Source organism: Aplidium turbinatum, chromosome 1 (assembly GCF_918807975.1).
Source record: "Aplidium turbinatum chromosome 1, kaAplTurb1.1, whole genome shotgun sequence".
NCBI lineage: Eukaryota > Metazoa > Chordata > Ascidiacea > Aplousobranchia > Polyclinidae > Aplidium > Aplidium turbinatum.
This window is the reverse complement of record NC_137472.1, coordinates 39,110,039-39,130,051: the sequence shown is the minus strand read 5'-3', so window position 1 is coordinate 39,130,051 and position 20,013 is coordinate 39,110,039. Positions and strand designations below refer to the sequence as shown.

The following is a 20,013-nucleotide window of genomic DNA, read 5'->3' as shown; positions in this document are numbered from 1 at the left end:
AGGCTACTATGGTCAATCAACTCACGTTGCAAATAACTTGTTTCGTGTAAAGTCTTGCTTGTGAAAACATCGAAGTAAAAACGCAAAAATGAAGTAAGCTATATTTACAAAGTATTATATTCTTGAATGAACCATAGTTTTAAAAAAATAGTTTGAACAGGTTTCATCTGATGGAAACTATAATTGATATCATCGCGAAGGATCAAATAGCTGCAAAAATCACTTCAAGCAATTCTTTGGGGTGATTTTCATTATGCAAACCAAGGTGAACCTCAATATACATATTTTTATGCCAAACGATAAAAATCGTTCTTTCTTTTTTTCAAGGACAAGGAAAACGATCCGTATAAAATATAATTCAATTCAACGTATTTCCCTTCTTTTGTCAGATATGCATTTTGTGTAACAATGCTTTAGAAAAATTGCTGAGTATGGCATAGCGATTGAGATGCAGTCAGAGAATACAACTCTATGGTTGATGGCGTTATTACAAAAGCCAATCTTTTGTCACGGAAATGTATTCGAAAACAAAAAGGCACAAAAGCGCTGACTGATAGATTACGTTACGATACGTTACACAAACGAGGCATTGATTTCAGATTCTTTCAACCCAACAAACAACTTTGCTCCAAATGACACAAACGTCTAAATTTATGGAGAAAAAGATGTAGGCCTACACCATTTTGTGAAAATAAGCTTTTGAAGATCAACATTTGAATGAAAAGTTTGAAATTATTGAGTTGGTCCTAATAGTGTTTCTGCTGAGATATATCAAAACTTTTCAATCCTCGTAGAGAAAAAATAATTTTGTAATCTCTCAAGCAACTGCAAAATTACCATTTAGGTAAAGATTCAGTGATGATACAATATGCACAATGCTTGTCAAAGCACAATAATTTAGCTGCGCGTGTTTTTCCACAAAAGCCAAGCAGTTTAGATAGTCTGTGTCAAGTTCTTTTCAATATCCATCAATCTCTCGTTTTCATAAAACATTTTCACAACATTCATGTGAATATAAGTGTACAGGTACATGGAAAAGTTTATTGGCGGGTCAAGAACGCACTCCTTGCTTTCCGACAAGAAATCAAGAAACTTACCACATCAGTCTGTTTGTTTTATGAGATAAACAGAGTTTTGGCAAGAATTTTCCTACTGCTTCTTCTTATAAGTTAGAAACAAAATGTATTCGCCATAGAAAACAACGTAAAATTACATTTTTTCAGTATAGCTTATCGGATGCTCTCTGATAATTTCAAAGCAACTCAGATGTAATTAAAAGATTAATCAAAGCAACTCAAAACTCGAGTTTGCAAACAAAGGGCGGACTCATTACGGTTGAATGCTTTACAACAAAGCCAACTCATGAGATATCTGCGTCGCAGTTCCACGCACGGCGGCGCTCAGTAATCCTATTAATCCGTATAATTTGAAAACAAAAGGGCTAGCTAGTAGCAAGCTAAAATATTAGAGTATGTTATGAAAATCATGCCATATCTCTAAAACTATAGACAATAGCAACGTCATTTAAAGCGGAATACATACTTGAATAATTTTTAGGAAAAGTCAAGAAATTATAAAGCTGTGGATCGCGTAGTTCTTTAATGATATTGCTTTGAAAAGGAGCAAGTCCCCACCGACCCCCCCCCCACAGGAAATAGGGTTAAAATAAAGTTTTGTAGATAGACAGAATATGAATATTTTGTTGTTGCTTTTTTGTCGTAAAGTTTAGATTTTTCCACAAATTTGGCTGTTTAAAACTGCACCCTTTCAGATACATTTTCTATTTTTAATAATTTAATAATTTATTTGCATCAGACAAAGCTGTCCATATCCAAAACAAAACAACGAAATAATACACAAACTGCAAATGCACAAAATCTCACTAATAGGCTATCTACTGTTACAAGTTTACAGACGGTATAATGGTACGGTAGTGTTACAAGTTAGAAGAACTGAAAGTATTCAGAACGATAAAGACAATCAGATGACATGGCAGCCATCAAAACTAGATAATAGCATACATAGAATTATTATAATGAAGACGGTAATTTGATATACGATGGCAATCAGACCTCATCAGGGAGGCAACAATAGAGTTAGATGATACTTCACATCTTCCAACAAAAGAAAAAATATATTTCCGAAGTAATGCATCAAATGTTATGATGTTACACAAGACTTGATGTTCACGTACGCTATAGTGTTTAGGCAAATTGTGTATAATTCTAAACGCATTATTGAAGGCAACACGCAGACGATTAATGTCTCGTTGATGATAATTTTCCCACAGATGACATGCATACATTGGAGACAATAAGAAGCCATATAAAAAGCCATATTTATCCCATCATGGTGCCGGAATGGAACTGACTTAATTACACTCCTTTTGACAACCAACTTCTTTTGTAGAGACCAGCCTAATTACCTGTACTTCGAAATGAAAAGTGATATTTTCTTTCAAAAGCAAACCTTTTTTGCAATTTTTTTCAAACAAACATTTTACCAAACATTTCTTTCGTATACTTGATCTGCAGATGAACGCCATACTAGGCCGTAGAGGGCCAAAGTATACGTGGTGCCCTCAAACAGTGACCACACTGGCTAACAGGCTTTTGGTTTTAGTATGCCTAGTTATAATTAATTGAGCAGTTTCACATACTTGCTTGTATTTGTTTTTTGACGTAATAAAACCAATTAAGTCCGAGCCATCTTCCATTATAGCTCCATACCTGATCCAAGATTTTATGAATTGCCTTAAATACGTCACAAGCAAAACTTTTCCCTTGTTGCTAAAATGTGCTTGGCTAACTGTTTTGAGGAGATTTTACTTTGGTTTGCTTTTATTGATTAACACAGTTATGAAAGTTGCCTTTTAGGTAATGTATCTTTAAAATTCTGTTTAGAAGTAATCATTTCGTCAGCATAATAAACGAAAAAACATGCAAAAGTGTATTTTAGACATAAACGAATGCGAAGAAAATCCTTGTGCTTCCGGTGGGTCTTGTATTAACCTCATTGGCTCCTTCTCTTGCTTTTGTCTTTTTGGATATACTGGAGATGGATTTACTTGCATAGGTTTGAGTGATTTGTTTTTTATGGTTAAACCATTTTATAAAAAGTATTGAATACTAGCCTACGATCAATCTTTTGTTCATTTTGCTTCATGAAAATCAGACTCTTGTCAACTTTCGTTTTCATTGGGTTGCGCTTTAATCAAAATACTCAATACTTTTACGAATGATTTGTCCCACAGCGATCACGAAAGGGTTTACTTGTAGACAAAGAAGTAAATTGGGTTTCCCTGTCTGATGAAAAGAAACTGGTTATTGATTGACTGATTGTTATCGTTATTCTCGGACTTAGAAGGCCATTGTGAAAACTCAATCCTGGCAGTTTTGCATAACGTTCCTGCAAAGACTTTGAACCACTGACGCAAGCCAGATCACCGAGATTGACAGTGTGGAGTTTTCCCTTATTGTTGTTATTGTTTATGAATTATGTCATATGCTGCGTGCCGCTGAATGGACAGTTGTTCTTAAAATGCGTTGCTCAAGAGTATATCTAGATTCTAGAGAGCCGAACTTGCTCAGCTTGACCTTGCCGTTCTGTAGTTCATGTTCATGAAGTTCGGCGCTTAAAGGCATACTAAATGAAAATTTCAAACCGGAATTAAGCATTAAAATGAGTAAACTGAACATTCAAGAATACATTTCAAAAAAACTACCGAAAAAAATTTGTTTTTAATGGCGCTGGCAAGACCCAAAGTCCAATGTTTCATTTATTTTCATTTTTTTCAAAATGACCAAAAAGTGCAAACACTGCTCGAGAATACGTCAGTAAAGACAGCAATAACAAAAGCCATGTTACCACATCTGATGTTTTGAGCAAACTGTCTGATGTTTTGATGTTGAAATGTGTTGTTTTGATGTACATACATACATACATAGCCTACAGTCAAATCGCCCGCAGTGACAACTATTGCGTGATTAGCTGATTACAATAGTCTTTAGTGACGTAACTGTACAGTCGCACGCTTCGCTGCTCAGGCCAATTTCGTTTTGAAAGCTCTGACAAAAGCACGCGCGCAATGGTGGTCAGACCGCAATGGGGCAAAATTTTATTGAAAATCGTTTTATGGTAGCATGTTAAACACAAAGAACGTGGAAAATCGTCAAGCCAGGTTTTTCCTTTAGTATCCCTTTAACCAACGGAGCTATTTGCGAACAATTGTGTGTATTTTATTACGATATGGCGTTTTAACATTCAGCATTCTCATAAATGAATTCTTCAAGTCTAGATCAGAATTCAGAGACCAGTAGCATAATTTATTACCTCTTTTAATTAGATGAAAACGAGGACTCTAGTTCAACTGCAACTCCTTATGAAACCACAGAGGATTACGTTGACTCTCCTACAACTGAAAATCCTTTCAATTGCTTCAGTACAGTAACAGATGCTTCGGGTTGTTCTTGTGAAAATGGATTCACTTCAAGTGAAATTGGTTGCGTAGGTAAAGAGTTGTGAGAAATTAAAAAAATAATAATCTACGTGCAGCTGTTATGCGATGTTTTATTAGCCTTGCATAAAATTGTTAATCTTCCAGATATCGATGAATGTTTTGGTACAATCGACAACTGCTCTCCACAAGCCGACTGCTCAAACACTTTGGGATCTTTTGTATGTACATGCAAGGCTGGATGGAGTGGTGATGGCATTACATGCACAGGTAGGAAGTTGATAAAGAATGTTGTCAAACTTCTAATTTACAAACTCAAACATCCTTGCTCCAGTTCAACAAATTGATGATGTAGGCTACAAACTTTTGTAAAAAGCTTCAATAGTATTAATTTTAATGGATTCCAAATGACTGAAGGGCTTTATATTGTTTAATTTAGCATTTTACTAAGCTCGCAATTTTTTTGTCAAATCATTATGAAAAACAATGAGAAATACACGTGGGGCAGTTGAGAGACAAATTTAGACTCACTACCGATGACATTTTTGGGCCCCAAAAACAAGGCACCATTAAAAAAACTTAACACGTAACTGTATAATCTAACAAATAAACTAGCAAATACCTAATTAGGATACAATTAATGATAGTATCGTCGAGGAAACATATATTTTTTCAAAATCATCTGTTTTTTCCAGAATGAAATGAACTGAACCTAAATACATTGTATTATACCTACACGTTGTTTATATTAACTACCGGTCTCGGCTCGGAATTCGTTAAGCCCTGCTAACGGTAGAGCAGAAGCTTTTCAAAGCTATAGAAGCGACGTCCACTACCAGATTTTATGTCCAATGTCATTACTTTTTTTTTGCATTTCTGCAAACCACAGAGGATTACATTGACTTTCCTACAGCTGAAAATCCTTCCAATTGTTTCAGCACTGTAACAGATGCTTCGGGTTATTCTTGTGAAAATGCATTCACTGCAAGTGAATTTGGTTGTATAGGTAAACAGTTGTGAGAAATTAAACAAACGAATACACTTTGAAGAGTTTAGAAAATAAATAATAAAAAAAATGACAAAGTTTATTTTTTCAGACATTGATGAATGCGCAACCGATACTTGTAGCGTCGGCGGGTCTTGTACAAACACTCCTGGATCCTTCTCTTGTTTCTGTTTCGAAGGATATACTGGGGAAGGATTTGCTTGCTCAGGTTAGATTCAACGAATTTAAAGAATAATTAAAAAAATTTTCTAGATAAACAAACAGTGAATATTTTGTTGTTTTTTTTGTTTTTTTTTGAAGTAAAGGTAAGATTTTTCACAGGTTTGGCTGCTTATAAAACTTCAGTTTTTAAGATACGTTTTCTGCTTGTCCCATCATGGTTCCTGAAAGGAAGTCATTTAATTACACTCCTTTTGACAACCAACTTCTTTTGCAGAAATCAGCGTAATTACCTGTAGTAAAGAAAAGTGATACTTTCTTTCAAAAGCAAACCTTTTTTGCACTTAATTTCAAACAGAGATCTCACCAAACATTAAACTCTTAATCAGAGTTATAAGATCGAACTGAAACTCGTGGAAGAATAGAAATTCCTAACTGAAACTTGAAATAGAAAAAAGATCAATCAATATCCCAACCCTCATTTCTTTCGCATACTTGATCTGCAGATAAACGCCACACTAGGGCGTAGAGGGCCAACGCATACGTTGGCCATACCATACCCTCAATATGGTGGCCACACTGGCTAACAGGCTTTTGGTTTTGCTATACTTACTTTAATTAATTGAGCAGTTTCACATACTTGCTTGTATTTTTTTTTACGTAATAAAACCAATTAAGTCCGAGCCATCTTCCATTATAGCTCCATACCTGATCCAAGATTTTATGAAATGCCTTAAATACGCCACAAGCAAAACTTTCTCCCTAGTTGCTAAAATGTGCTTGGCTAACTGTTTTGAGGAACTTTTACTTTGGCTTACTTTTATTGATTAACACAGTTATCAAAGTTGCCTTTTAGGTCATGTATCTTTAAAATTTTGTTTTGAAGTAATCATTTCGTCGGCATAATAAACGAAAAAGCATGCAAAAGTGTATTTTAGACATAAACGAATGCGAAGAAAATCCTTGTGCTTCCGGTGGGTCTTGTATTAACCTCATTGGTTCCTTCTCTTGCTTTTGTCTTTTTGGATATACTGGAGATGGATTTACTTGCACAGGTTTGAGTGCTTTGTTGTTATTTTTTTTGGTTATACCACTTTATAATAAGTATTGATCAATCTTTTCTTCATTTTGTTTCATGAAAACCAGATTCTTGTCAACTTGTGTTTTCATTGGGTTGCGCTTTAATCAAAATACTCAATACTTTTACGAATGATTTGTCACACAGCGATCACGAAAGGGGTTACTTGAAGACAAAAGAAGTAAATTGGGTTTCCCTGTTTGATGAAAAAAAAAACTGGTTATTGATTGACTGATCGTTAAGAATCGTTATTCTCGGACTGAGAAAGCATTTTGAAAACTCAATCCTGGCAGTTTTGCATAACGTACTTGCAAAGACTTTGAACCACTGACCCAAGCCAAATCACCGAGATTGACAGTGTGGAGTATTTCCTTATTGTTGTTATTGTTTATGAATTATGTCATATGCTGCGTGCCGCTGAATGGAGACTGGAGAGTTGTTCTTAAAATGCGTTGGTCAAGCGTATATCTAGATTCTAGAGAGCCGAACTTTCTCAGCTTGACCTTGCCGTTCTGTAGTTCATGTTCATGAAGTTCGGCGCTTGACCAACGGAGCTATTTGCGAACAATTGTGTATATTTTATTACGATATGGCGTTTTAACATTCAGTAATCTCATAAATGAATTCTTCAAGTCTAGATCAGAATTCAGAGATCAGTAACATAATTTATTACCTCTTTTAATTAGATGAAAACGAGGACTCTAGTTCAACTGCAACTCCTTATGAAACCACAGAGGATTACGTTGACTCTCCTACAACTGAAATTCTTTTCAATTGCTTCAGTACAGTAACAGATGCTTCGGGTTGTTCTTGTGAAAATGGATTCACTTCAAGTGAAATTGGTTGCGTAGGTAAAGAGTTGTGAGAAATTAAAAAAATAATAATCTACGTGCAGCTGTTATGCGATGTTTTATTAGCCTTGCATAAAATTGTTAATCTTCCAGATATCGATGAATGTTTTGGTACAATCGACAACTGCTCTCCACAAGCCGACTGCTCAAACACTTTGGGATCTTTTGTATGTACATGCAAGGCTGGATGGAGTGGTGATGGCATTACATGCACAGGTAGGAAGTTGATGAAGAATGTTGTCAAACTTCTAATTTACAAACTCAAACATCCTTGCTCCAGTTCAACAAATTGATGATGTAGGCTACAAACTTTTGTAAAAAGCTTCAATAGTATTAATTTTAATGGATTCCAAATGACTGAAGGGCTTTATATTGTTTAATTTAGCATTTTACTAAGCTCGCAATTTTTTTGTCAAATCATTATGAAAAACAATGAGAAATACACGTGGGGCAGTTGAGAGACAAATTTGGACTCACTACCGATGACATTTTTGTGCCCCAAAAACAAGGCACCATTAAAAAAACTTAACACGTAACTGTATAATCTAACAAATAAACTAGCAAATACCTAATTAGGATACAATTAATAATAGTATCGTCGAGGAAACATATATTTTTTCAAAATCATCTGTTTTTTCCAGAATGAAATGAACTGAACCTAAATACACTGTATTATACCTACACGTTGTTTATATTAACTACCGGTCTCGGCTCGGAATTCGTTAAGCCCTGCTAACGGTAGAGCAGAAGCTTTTCAAAGCTATAGAAGCGACATCCACTACCAGATTTTACGTCCAATGTCATTACTTTTTTTTTGCATTTCTGGAAACCACAGAGGATTACATTGACTTTCCTACCGCTGAAAATCCTTCCAATTGTTTCAGCACTGTAACAGATGCTTCGGGTTATTCTTGTGAAAATGCATTCACTGCAAGTTTTTTTTTTTTTTTTTTTTTTTCAAAAAAACGTCAAAAAAAAAAAAAGCACTGTAACAGATGCTTCGGGTTATTCTTGTGGAAATGCATTCACTGCAAGTGAATTTGGTTGTATAGGTAAACAGTTGTGAGAAATTAAACAAACGAATACACTTTGAAGAGTGATAAAGCTTTGGTAGAGAGTTTGCTTTGTTGAACCATAGAGAAGCTTTGTTGAACCATTTATTTAATTATGTTATACTTTGAAGAGTTTAGAAAATAAATAATAAAAAAAATGACAAAGTTTATTTTTTCAGACATTGATGAATGCGCAACCGATACTTGTAGCGTCGGCGGGTCTTGTACAAACACTCCTGGATCCTTCTCTTGTTTCTGTTTCGAAGGATATACTGGGGAAGGATTTGCTTGCTCAGGTTAGATTCAGCGAATTTAAAGAATAATTAAAAAACTATTTTAAATAAAGTTTTCTAGATAAACAAACAGTGAATATTTTGTTGTTTTTTTGGTTTTTTTTTGAAGTAAAGGTAAGATTTTTCACAGGTTTGGCTGCTTATAAAACTTCAGTTTTTAAGATACGTTTTCTGCTTGTCCCATCATGGTTCCTGAAAGGAAGTCATTTAATTACACTCCTTTTGACAACCAACTTCTTTTGCAGAAATTAGCGTAATTACCTGTAGTTTAAAAAGAAAAGTGATACTTTCTTTCAAAAGCAAACCTTTTTTGCACTTAATTTCAAACAGAGATCTCACCAAACATTAAACTCTTAATCAGAGTTATAAGATCGAACTGAAACTCGTGGAAGAATAGAAATTCCTAACTGAAACTTGAAATAGAAAAAAGATCAATCAATATCCCAACCCTCATTTCTTTCGTATATTTGATCTGCAGACGAACGCCATACTAGGGCGTAGAGGGCCAACGCATACGTGGTGCCCTCAAATGGTGGCCACACTGGTTAACAGGCTTTTGGTTTTGATGTACTTACTTATAATTAATTGAGCAATTTCACATACTTGCTTGTATTTGTTTTTTGACGTCAGAAAACCAATGAAGTCCGAGCCATCTTCCATTATAGCTCCATACCTGATCCAAGATTTTATGAATTGCCTAAGTCACAAGCAAAGCCTTTTTCCCCTGTTGCTAAAATGTGCTTAGCCAACTGTTTTGAGGAAATTTTACTTTGGTATACTTTTATTGATTAACACAATTATCATATATAAATAAATTGTTAATTTTCCAGATATCGATGAATGTTTTGGTCTAATCGACAACTGCTCTCCACAAGCCGACTGCTCAAACACTTTGGGTTCTTTTGTATGTACATGCAAGGCTGGATGGAGTGGTGATGGCATTACATGCACAGGTAGGAAGTTGATGAAGAATGTTGTCAAACTTCTAATTTACAAACTCAAACATCCTTGCTCCAGTTCAACAAATTGATGATGTAGGCTACAAACTTTTGTAAAAAGCTTCAATCGTATTAATTTTTATGGATCCCAAATGAGCTCGCAAATTTTTTCGTCAAATCATTATGAATGACAATGAGAAATACACGTGGGGCAGTTGAGAGACAAATTTGGACCCGCTACCGATGACATTTTTGGGCCCCAAAAAGTAGACACCATTAAAAAAAACTTAACACGTAACTGTATAATCTAACAAATAGGCTAGCAAATCGTTGAGGAAACAGATCTTTTTTTAGGTTCAGAATTTGTTAAGCTTTGTTTACAGTAGAAGCTTATTAGAGCTATAGAAGCGACATCCACTGCAAGATTTTATGTCCAATGTTGTGATTATTTTTATTTTTTTGCATTTCTTGAGTCCGTATTTGTATTTTTTTTTGTTCTTCCGTCTTCTTCTTTATTGTGTCAAATTGCTATTTAAAAACGCAATACTTGCTTTTGTATAACTGTTTGAATGAGAGAGTGCAGACTCGACGACCTCCTACGCCTTTTATGGCTAGGTCTTTCGCACTCTCTCATTGACTGCACACTTTACGTTTTTGTCTCATGTACGTTTTGTTTCGCATCCAAACAAAACTAAATAACCATCCATCCACAGGGCCTGATTAAAGCTCACGGAGGCCCGAGGCACAACTAAGCTTAGCGGCCCCTATTGGCAAACGTTTTTAATGCAGAGCAGCAGTGCTCAACTGAAGCCTATATAGCATAGCAAGTAACTTTCCAAGTAGAAAATGTGCCCAAGACCATGCAAGCATTAATAATAATATTGTGCATCGGTGGGCATCTCAGTGTATGCTAGCATAAAATCGTTACACAATTTGAATTCGTTACTCAAAAATAACAACTGTGCACACACTGGCACAACAACTTTCACTACCTACGGTACTAATGTAAAAAAAAAATTGGGGGCCCCCAAAACCAGGAGGCCTGAGGCCTGTGCCTCGTGTGCTTTATGGTTAATCGGGCCATGTCCACCCATCATCCAGATCATGGTTGTTGTTTTAATATTTAAATTACCCAACTATATTTATCACAAGAACACTTGCAGAAAATTATATTTTTATATTTTTTGGACGTTAAAAGTGTAACCGATATCCTCCTCGCATCAGTTTAAACTGACGCGCAAAAAGAAAATTTACTATGCAATCGTTTTAGCTCTTCAACCTGAAACAACAGAATCACCAACGATCTCTACAACGTCACCTTTCCAACTCCAAAATAACTCTATTCTTTACTCAATCATCACCACGATTAACTTCACACCAACTTCCGACAGACAAAAGACTTCCATAAATGATGAGTTGGAACTGAATCTTCTTGCACCTGCCTTGGGAACGTTGGATGGATATCAAAGAGTATATGAAGTCTTTTTCTGGTGGCATTTAACTTTACAAAAAGTTGTGGTTGTTGTCGTCTGTTGCAATTAATGAAAGGAAACTAATCAGAACACAAGAACACCTCATTCTAAAGTACAGGAAATATTTAAACAAACTTTTTTTTTCTTACGGTAATGTCAACATCAATTTTAATAAGAACTTCACTCTTTTCTCTAGGTGAGGTTTGTCAGCGGCACAATTGGAAGCTTTATCATCGCATCAGAAACTGAGTTTCTAGCAACAGACACAGGCAGCGACTTTGTGATTCCAACCTTGTCGATGATTGAAAGCAGCCTCAATGAACGGGCTCTTGCTCTTAACTACAGTTTACCTGGACCCACAACAAAAGTGGTTTCAGTTGGTGTCAGTCCAGAGTTTGAAGTAACCCGTCAAGGTATCAAAGTTGTGGACTTCTTCTTTGAATTTTTTGTGTATTTTGTTTCGCTAATTTCAAAACTACACAGCTAGTTGGTGCCTGGTGGTAACAAGAAAAGTAAGAACCTTAACATTTCTTGTGTTTTTTTGGTGACTGCAGACAGGCTAACAACTAGATTTAGTTTCAATATTTGTCTGTCAGTCAGATCGACTTGATCAAGGGGTAGGGTTGCCAGATTTTTTTCCTCAAAATAGTGAACATTTTGAAAGCGCGCGACCGCATCCTCAAAGTTCTCAAAGCAGTGGCGTAGCCAGGAATTGTGAAGGGGGGTCTGGGGGACCCCCCCAGAAAATTTTGAAAAATGACTTTAAATTTGGTGCATTCTGAGAGCATTTTCAACAAAGATGTGGGTATAAATATTCCTGTAAAATGGTGCTGTCTGGTGGCATAGCATAAGGATAAGATCATGTTTTCTTGGGCATTTTTCGGTAATAGAGCTATGTCTGTATGTTTTCTGAGATATTTGAATGTTTGGTATTGGTAAAACTCGCTCTTTTAATGCAGTTTCGTTTAAAATTAGGCAAACTTTGTTTTAAAGACATAGAGACTGAAAGCATCATTCCCAATATAGTGACGTCACACGCGTGTCAAAGGGGGTTGTAATCCCCAAAACCCTCTTCTTGGCTACGCCACTGTCTCAAACACATGCCAAAGCCCAAAATACGCGCAATTGCACCCTCTAACGCATGCTACACGCCTAAATGAGTGCAACCACGCCCAAATATGCAAAGAATTATTGCATAAATAATATGCAAAAAGTGTTGCAATACAATAGGCTATGTGATGTTGTATGACGCAACAATTTGGTTCATAAGTGAGACCACAGATGAAAATTAATAAAATTTTACTTTCTTGATCTTCTTAGCAGCTAAAAGCTTGAGCAGCTAGAGCAGCTAAAAAGTATGTTAAAGAATACACACAATTCACTTTTAACAGAATAAACAGCTAAACGGTTTCGCTCAGTGGCGTAGCCAGGAATTTTGAAAGGGGGGGTTTTGACGGCGTCTTCGCCAAAGGCGACACCGAGCGGCGGGGGGTCTGGAGGACCTCCCTCAGAAAATTGTTAAAGAATGACAAGGGGGGTTGTAAATCCCACCCCTCCCTTGGCTACGCCACTGGATTCGTTCATCTGTCCATATGTTACCCATAACACTGAAAATTCTTTCAACATTGGCATTAGATACAGAGATAGACATTGCATACTGGACAAATTTTAACAATTTAGGTGCAGTTTCTTTCTGAAAGAAGTTAGTCCACTTTTCCAGCGACGATCTTAACTTATTAGCCCCATCACACATGATTGAGTAGCTGGCCTACACAGTCTATAAGCAAACAGTTAAATGGCAAAACTTCTAGGCTGTTAGTTGCTCAGGCTAGTGGCTTTCAGTTTGTCAGCTACCTAGGCTGTACAGTGTACACTCCACTGTTGGACTTCGTGCTGGCCAAGCCTGGCTTTGGCGAAATTACACTGGGGTAGCATATTAGGGATTTTTCCTCAAAGCACCAGACTCATGTGCTTTTACTCTCTAAGCAGAAGAAGTGTATAGTCACTGGTTAATCCATGGCTATTGGCTAAAATATATTGACAAATTTGTAGACAAAAATTGATTGTCAAAATAGTGAACATGTTCACTATCACTATTAGCAAAATAGTTTACAGTGAACATTTTCTTAAAATAGTGATTTGTTCACTAAAATAGTGAACATGTGAACTTTGTAACAGTTTTAATATAATAACTTATAATAAAATTCGCAGCCACCAATGGTTTATGCAATGAAGAAACAGCTTGTCCTGCACCACCTGTGGGATATACAACTTCTTGTGTCGAAGTAGGTCTGTCATCGGTTCATTGTTTCTGTACGCTTGCTGACAGTGAAGAAGAATTGAATTGTCCCACAGTTACACCACCTCCAGGCAAGGATGAACAATTTAGTGCATATTTTTTTTTCTTTATTTTGTGTTTAACGTGTATAGCTTATTTTACAAGAATCAGTAACTTATATTGTCAGGAAAGTAAGTTGATTGCAACATGTTAGTTTGACAAACATTTTGACAAAATGACTGAGAGTGACAACGTGGTCATGGTTTTATATTTTTTACAGCTGAAAGCTTATCGATTGGTGCTATCGTTGGGATTGCAATTGGCGGGATTGCTCTACTCATCGTGCTTATCTTTGTCGTTGTTTGTTGTAAACGGCGTCAAAACGTACAAAGCAGCAACAGAACGCAAAAGCCAGGAAGCCTCCCAGTTTACCACGATTATGTTGACCCTGCTTCTTTGAACACAAAGAAAACAGATGGCGTCAGTGACAATATCATAATCTCTCAAAGTTTATTTTACCTCTGCAAAACTCAATAAAGTTTCTCTAACTTATAGCCTAATCTTGTCCATAATTTCTATCTATTAAGCACTTCAGGTGTTTTTGATATCGGTATTTTAGACCAATGTACGATAACGCAACCTGCACTTTCTAAAACTGTTATATTACGTTAAAGTATAATATTATATTATAAAAAGTATATTATAACGTTAGGGGTTAAAAAGTTTTTTGGCCAACCTGAAGCAGTTCAAATCGAGTTCAACTCAATTCACATCATCCGGCCAAGGTTCCTTCATATCTATCATTTGTTTAACATTTCATTTGCAGATTGCAGACGATACAGGAGACGCTGTTTATATGGAGATTCATCCAAAGGAAGATTCGTTGTATACAAAGGTAATCCATTCTTTCGTTCGTATCACTTCAACCGTAACTGTACTTTAAAATCCTTTCAGTATCCTTTGGCTTAACTCAGATTTCTTGCGGTAATCGATACAGGAATCAACGTACAGTACAACTCAGAACTTTGACTTAAAATCTACCGTCTATAAACTACTCCTCAAGTTAAAATTATAGGTTATAATCTTTTTTAGATCTCTTAGCCTACCACTTTTTCAAAAAATTTTCGATTCAATGAACTGGAAAGTAAGAAAATATTTTAAGGGTAGGCTATTTTCCAGACTTATATAGTTCTTCTAATCTGAATTTCTCTTTTTTCGATTTATGTAACATCATTAAATGTTGAAAAGATGACCTATATATGACAATTTATTAATCAATTACAACACAGGACGGTGAATATCTGGACATGAACGAAATGTTTCAAACAACCAAGAATGATGGTAACGACGCTATGAAGACTCAACAGGTAAATTACTGTGGCGTCATGAATAAGGAGGTAAATTGTGGAAAAATAGTTTGGGTTAGCCTATTATGATGAAAACGGGCTTTCCTGCGTGTATTGAATCATCAAAACAGAATAGGTCGTTGTTTGTTCTACTTTTAAGCCAGTCGGTGATCATGGGAACGTTTGAAATAGCCACATCAAATTATGAAAAAGGTTGTCAATATGGTCGGACTTACATTTTCTGATGATCCAATTTCATGGTCACAAGCAAAGCAAGCAGAGTCAGTAGTCACCAATTTTTGCAAAAAAAAGGTGAAATAACTTCAACTTTATGACGAATTGAATTATATTTGCTTTGCTATTTTAGCAAAGCAAAATTTTGGAAGAAGATCTTGGATACGAAACTCCTTTAAAGCAACAGCCTGCTTTACCAGGAAACCATCCATCACATGCAGTAGTCAATTCCTACGTGAAATTGGTATAAGCTTCTTTAGCTTTAATTCAGGTTTTATTATTAACCACTTTGTTCGTTGCAAAAAAAAAAAAAAAATGCATCTAAGCCAAAGCCATCTTTACAAATTTATTGTGGAAGCATGCAGTCAATGCTAACCTGTTAATTTTATAAAGTGTTGTAGCCTGATGGTTTTAAACACAACCCCGTGATATTTCGGCCATGGTGAATAATCGCATTTCTTTTGTTCACAGGGTGGGAAAAAAGAAAACAATAGTCTGGAAAGCGAAAGTATCAAGACTAAGCCTGTATTATCGATGGAGGAAACTAGTGATGGCTATTTGGTGTCAACTCAACACAATGCTACAGGTTAGATGCAGAAAAGAAATCTATCCACAAAATAACAAAATAAACAGCATAACTTTTAAATTTTTATCAAATTAGAGTTAGTGTAGGCCTATTGTTAGTTTATTAATTTGCAGTCATCAAAAGTTGGCATTTTCAAAACTATCTAATCTTTGGGATTGAAAGTAACGTTGTAGGCTACAACTTTTTTTAATAATTTCAGAAAAATTGGAATCAGAAAGCAAAACAACCGAAATTACGATACAACCTGACAACATTTCTGGTGTGTACGCTGAGCCGGACAATGGTAGGAAACCTGGTACAATTCTTTTTTAAGTGATAAACAAGAAATCAAACAAAGTTTTTCAAAATGACTAAATTAAGCAGCAGAGTGTTAAAACTGGCATAAAAACAAACTATAACTGTAAAAATCTTAAAGTACAAAAGGAAGCTCTTTTTATTATTGTTCTATTTTTGTCAGTAGAACATGCCAAAGACAAAAGTGAAGTCGCAGAACAAGGTGACCTACCTTCTGCCTCTGCAATTGACAACTACGAAGTTGTGGTTTATCAAAAACATGAAACTGCAGATCCCGCTAAGGAAGTTGTCGCTACGGTTCGTATTTTAAATTGTAAATTTGTTTTTTTTAACCTGTAGCCTATAGGTTCACAATCACAACGTTTAAACTTCAAAAATAGAACGAGTAAAAATTAATTATATTTCTAGCAGGGATATCTAAAGAAGGAGATACGAAGGCTCAGAGCGATTGCTGATTCTCATGACACTAGAAGGGCGGTAGTTGGTACCGCATTAAACATGCGGTTCTTTTTTAAATCGCAGAAAGTTTTGCAGTGCAGCTGATACACTCAGCTACACAAGACAGTTAGCAAGTGTTATGTAGAACATATTAAAAGAATAGGCCTACTTGTTTGAAAAGACAGTTGAAAGGTTACCAGTTTAGCTGTTTTTTTTTTTGACAAAACCTTTGCAGTTGGCTAGGTGTAAAGCAAGCATGCGGGTAGTTCAATTAACAAGTGATTATGAGCATTCATTGAATATCCATACCTGGTTGTAATAGTGCAATGCAGGTTTGTCATAACAAAGTTTATTAAATTACTATATGTGCCAATTGTCATTTTACCATAAACAGAGATTATTTAAGATAAATAGAAGCCCTTCTATGGTCAGACGTAATAAAAGCCTTCGTATCCCCTCTCTAGATATCCCTGATTTCTAGCCCAAGAGTTACAATAATACCTTTGAAGAATAATCGCAATTTTCCTTTTGTTGCTAACAAAACAAAACTTACAAAAACATGTTTACAATGAAAAGAGCACATTTTTAGGGAAGACAATGATGACAACCGCCTAAAGCTGCTTGAAGCGCTTCTGGTATTGATGTTGTACTTTTTTTTTTGTTTTAGGAATGCATCGTTATAGAAGAAAACAAATCAATTCCTTCTGATCCAACTGCAACAGAAAATGATAACGTGGTGACAGCAGCTCATGCTGCAAAAGACGGTAAGCTGACAAAGAATTATCGATATACAGTAATGACAAGGCTTCATGAATCCTTAATTAATACATTTGCATTTCTAGGTTTTGCGCAAGAACCTGATTCAGATCACTGCAACAAGATACCGACAGAAGTTAAAATGTAGAAAAAGTCTTCAGTGGCAATTCTGCTTGTCTTCGAGCTTTCCACAGAGAAATTTAAAACACTTATCTCATGTATAGCCTACCACCTTAGCTGGATGTCTTTAAAGCAAGATTTATGCTACACAGTACACATCCATGTAACCTAACAACCAAGGGTGGATCAAGCAAGTAGGCTTAGGGTTGGCGATTTCAATAAAACACAATAACGTGTAGTGTAGACAAATATTAATTCGACCTTGCAAATACACCGTAAATAAAGTCACTTTTTCTGTGTTTTACGGGGGGTCGCCCCAATCGCTCCCGCCCTGGATCTTTCAAATAGCTTTAACTAACCCAGCTCTTTACCCTGATGACGTACCGTATCGTGTTTGTTCTTAGATTTGCAGACTTGAGGGGAGTGATTATCAGAACCGGAGTTGGATCAATCACAATTGAATGTAATTGTGTTTGAGACTTTTTGCTATGTAATCGTAGTTTTAAAAAAGTTTGCTCCAAATTACAACTAGCCTACATATTTAGGTTGCACGCATGTAAGCTTTTCTGTTGAGCCGCTATAGTTGGGGTTTAAAAGGGATTTCTACATTGCGACTTTATCTTTATCAAATACAGTTCTACTTGCATTTGATAATATCAAACTATAAAAAATAATCGATGAACGTAGATATTAGCCTACAACATTTATTTTTTGTAAATGAAACGTGTAATTAATTTCATTTGAAAGTAACTGCAATTTGAAAGTTTCAGAATGTAATTACTAAAATTTTGTTGGTGCAATTGAACTGATAACTACATATAACTGATCTAACTCTGATCAGAACCGTTACGTTGCCTTAATTGTGTTGACGAAAGGTTCTATTCGGAAATGTCATTGATACCGGGCCAAAATTATAGCCTACGATGTCCTGAATATGCCAATTCTGTACAAAGGCATCATAAATATGAACATTCTTGCGGAAATACGTTACACAAACTAATTAGCCATGTTAGCCTACTTGAATGTTTTAATGTACTTTTTATGTATATTGTGTGTAGTTTATAATACATAATTATGTGGTTTCACAATCCATTCGTTTGTTTCTTATTAGTTTATCTGCTGACAAAAATTATATTCGAATAAGAATTGTTTAAAGCTTTGGTAGAGAGTTTGCTTTGTTGAACCATAGAGAAATAAAACAGAGTAACCTTAGCGGGTTTTACATACTTTTTTTACACACAAAAAATATAACATAATTAAAATAAACTCAAACGTTTTCGACACGTTCGTGTGTCCTCACCAGGAATTAAATCTGCAATGTACATAAAATGAAAAATCGTAAGATAAATTTGACTTTGCACTACAACTGTGACGAAACTCCAGACTGAAAGCACAAACTGAATCAAATGATGCAGGAATGATCACGAGTAAATTATGCGGTGGGAAACAGATCACATGAGGTGTAAACTACAGGCATTTGACAAACAATTAAAACACACACAAAAGGAACGATGAGCCACAGTCGAATAACTGCTGGTTGAGAGATGGATTGTTACGTTTGATTCTTAAGGCTTCCATGATCTTAGTTAAACCCAAACCTAACAACTAAAAGTGCAATTAAAGAGCACATCGCCTTTTGTGAAACGTGCACTGACAATGTCTCGATCGACCAATTTAATGTCATCTCTCGAGGCAGATCTGATTTTCAGATTAAGATCATGGAAGCCTTAAGAATCAAACGTTACAATCCATCTCTCAACCAGCAGTTTTTCGCCTGTGGCTCATCGTTCCTTTTGTGTGTGTTTTAATTGTTTGTCAAATGCCTGTAGTTTACACCTCATGTGATCTGTTTCCCACCGCATAATTTACTCGTGATCATTCCTGCATCATTTGATTCAGTTTGTGCTTTTCAGTCTGTAGTGTCGTCACAGTTGTAGTGCAAAGTCAAATTTATCTTACGATTTTTCATTTTATGTACATTGCAGATTTAATTCCTGGTGAGGACACACGAACGTGTCGAAAACGTTTGAGTTTATTTTAATTATGTTATATTTTTTGTGTGTAAAAAAAGTATGTAAAACCCGCTAAGGTTACTCTGTTTTATTTCTCTAAGAATTATTTATTGATAAATAACCTAAAGTACAGGCTCTAACAAAATATTACATTTCTTAGAGTATTTAATATTTACATTTTATTGTTTGGATGCAATCAAGGTATATTCTTATACCGCAGTTATGTAACCTGTTGGTGAAGTTGCAAGCTTTCATTTTTTTCGATCGACCTTCCTTCGGAGAGTGACTACTGACTAGGGTAGCCACTTTAACAAGTCGAAATTCTGCCACTGAAATTGACTAGAATGAAACCGCCAACCAATCATAAGCTACGGTTCAAGTGACGTAAAAAATGGCGAAAAGAAGATCATAGAAAGCAAATTAAGTGATGGATTTTTTGTCAGCTGGTTGGCTTAGGGGTTAGGGATAGAAAGTAATAATTTCATTGACGCGTGTTCGATTCTCACCACTGCTATTGCTCTTTTTCTTCTGTAATTACCAAATAAAGTTCAAAACAAGCATTAACTCTCTGGGTGAGTGCTAGAAGGGTCACAATTGGACGGTAGCCTCTTATAACACTTTCTGATTGGTTGGCGCTTGCATTG

General features: G+C 35.7%; 1 protein-coding gene across 1 annotated transcript in view; it reads left to right on the top strand.

The window, feature by feature from the left end:
• The window catches only part of LOC145765546 (uncharacterized), a 32,554-nt gene extending 14,079 nt beyond the window's left edge, over positions 1-18,475 (top strand). The window contains exons 9-29 of the mRNA XM_082577386.1: positions 2,959-3,075; positions 4,346-4,510; positions 4,604-4,726; positions 5,554-5,670; positions 6,560-6,676; positions 7,386-7,550; positions 7,644-7,766; positions 8,782-8,898; positions 9,726-9,848; positions 11,104-11,303; positions 11,502-11,718; positions 13,517-13,675; positions 13,864-14,063; positions 14,410-14,478; positions 14,873-14,950; positions 15,297-15,407; positions 15,635-15,749; positions 15,949-16,032; positions 16,210-16,340; positions 17,149-17,245; positions 17,324-18,475. Coding sequence (XP_082433512.1) covers positions 2,959-3,075; positions 4,346-4,510; positions 4,604-4,726; positions 5,554-5,670; positions 6,560-6,676; positions 7,386-7,550; positions 7,644-7,766; positions 8,782-8,898; positions 9,726-9,848; positions 11,104-11,303; positions 11,502-11,718; positions 13,517-13,675; positions 13,864-14,063; positions 14,410-14,478; positions 14,873-14,950; positions 15,297-15,407; positions 15,635-15,749; positions 15,949-16,032; positions 16,210-16,340; positions 17,149-17,245; positions 17,324-17,385 — 2,690 coding nt within the window. The 3' untranslated portion in view covers positions 17,386-18,475. The remainder of the gene's footprint in view (positions 1-2,958; positions 3,076-4,345; positions 4,511-4,603; positions 4,727-5,553; positions 5,671-6,559; positions 6,677-7,385; positions 7,551-7,643; positions 7,767-8,781; positions 8,899-9,725; positions 9,849-11,103; positions 11,304-11,501; positions 11,719-13,516; positions 13,676-13,863; positions 14,064-14,409; positions 14,479-14,872; positions 14,951-15,296; positions 15,408-15,634; positions 15,750-15,948; positions 16,033-16,209; positions 16,341-17,148; positions 17,246-17,323) is intronic.
• Positions 18,476-20,013: the final 1,538 nt, after the last annotated feature.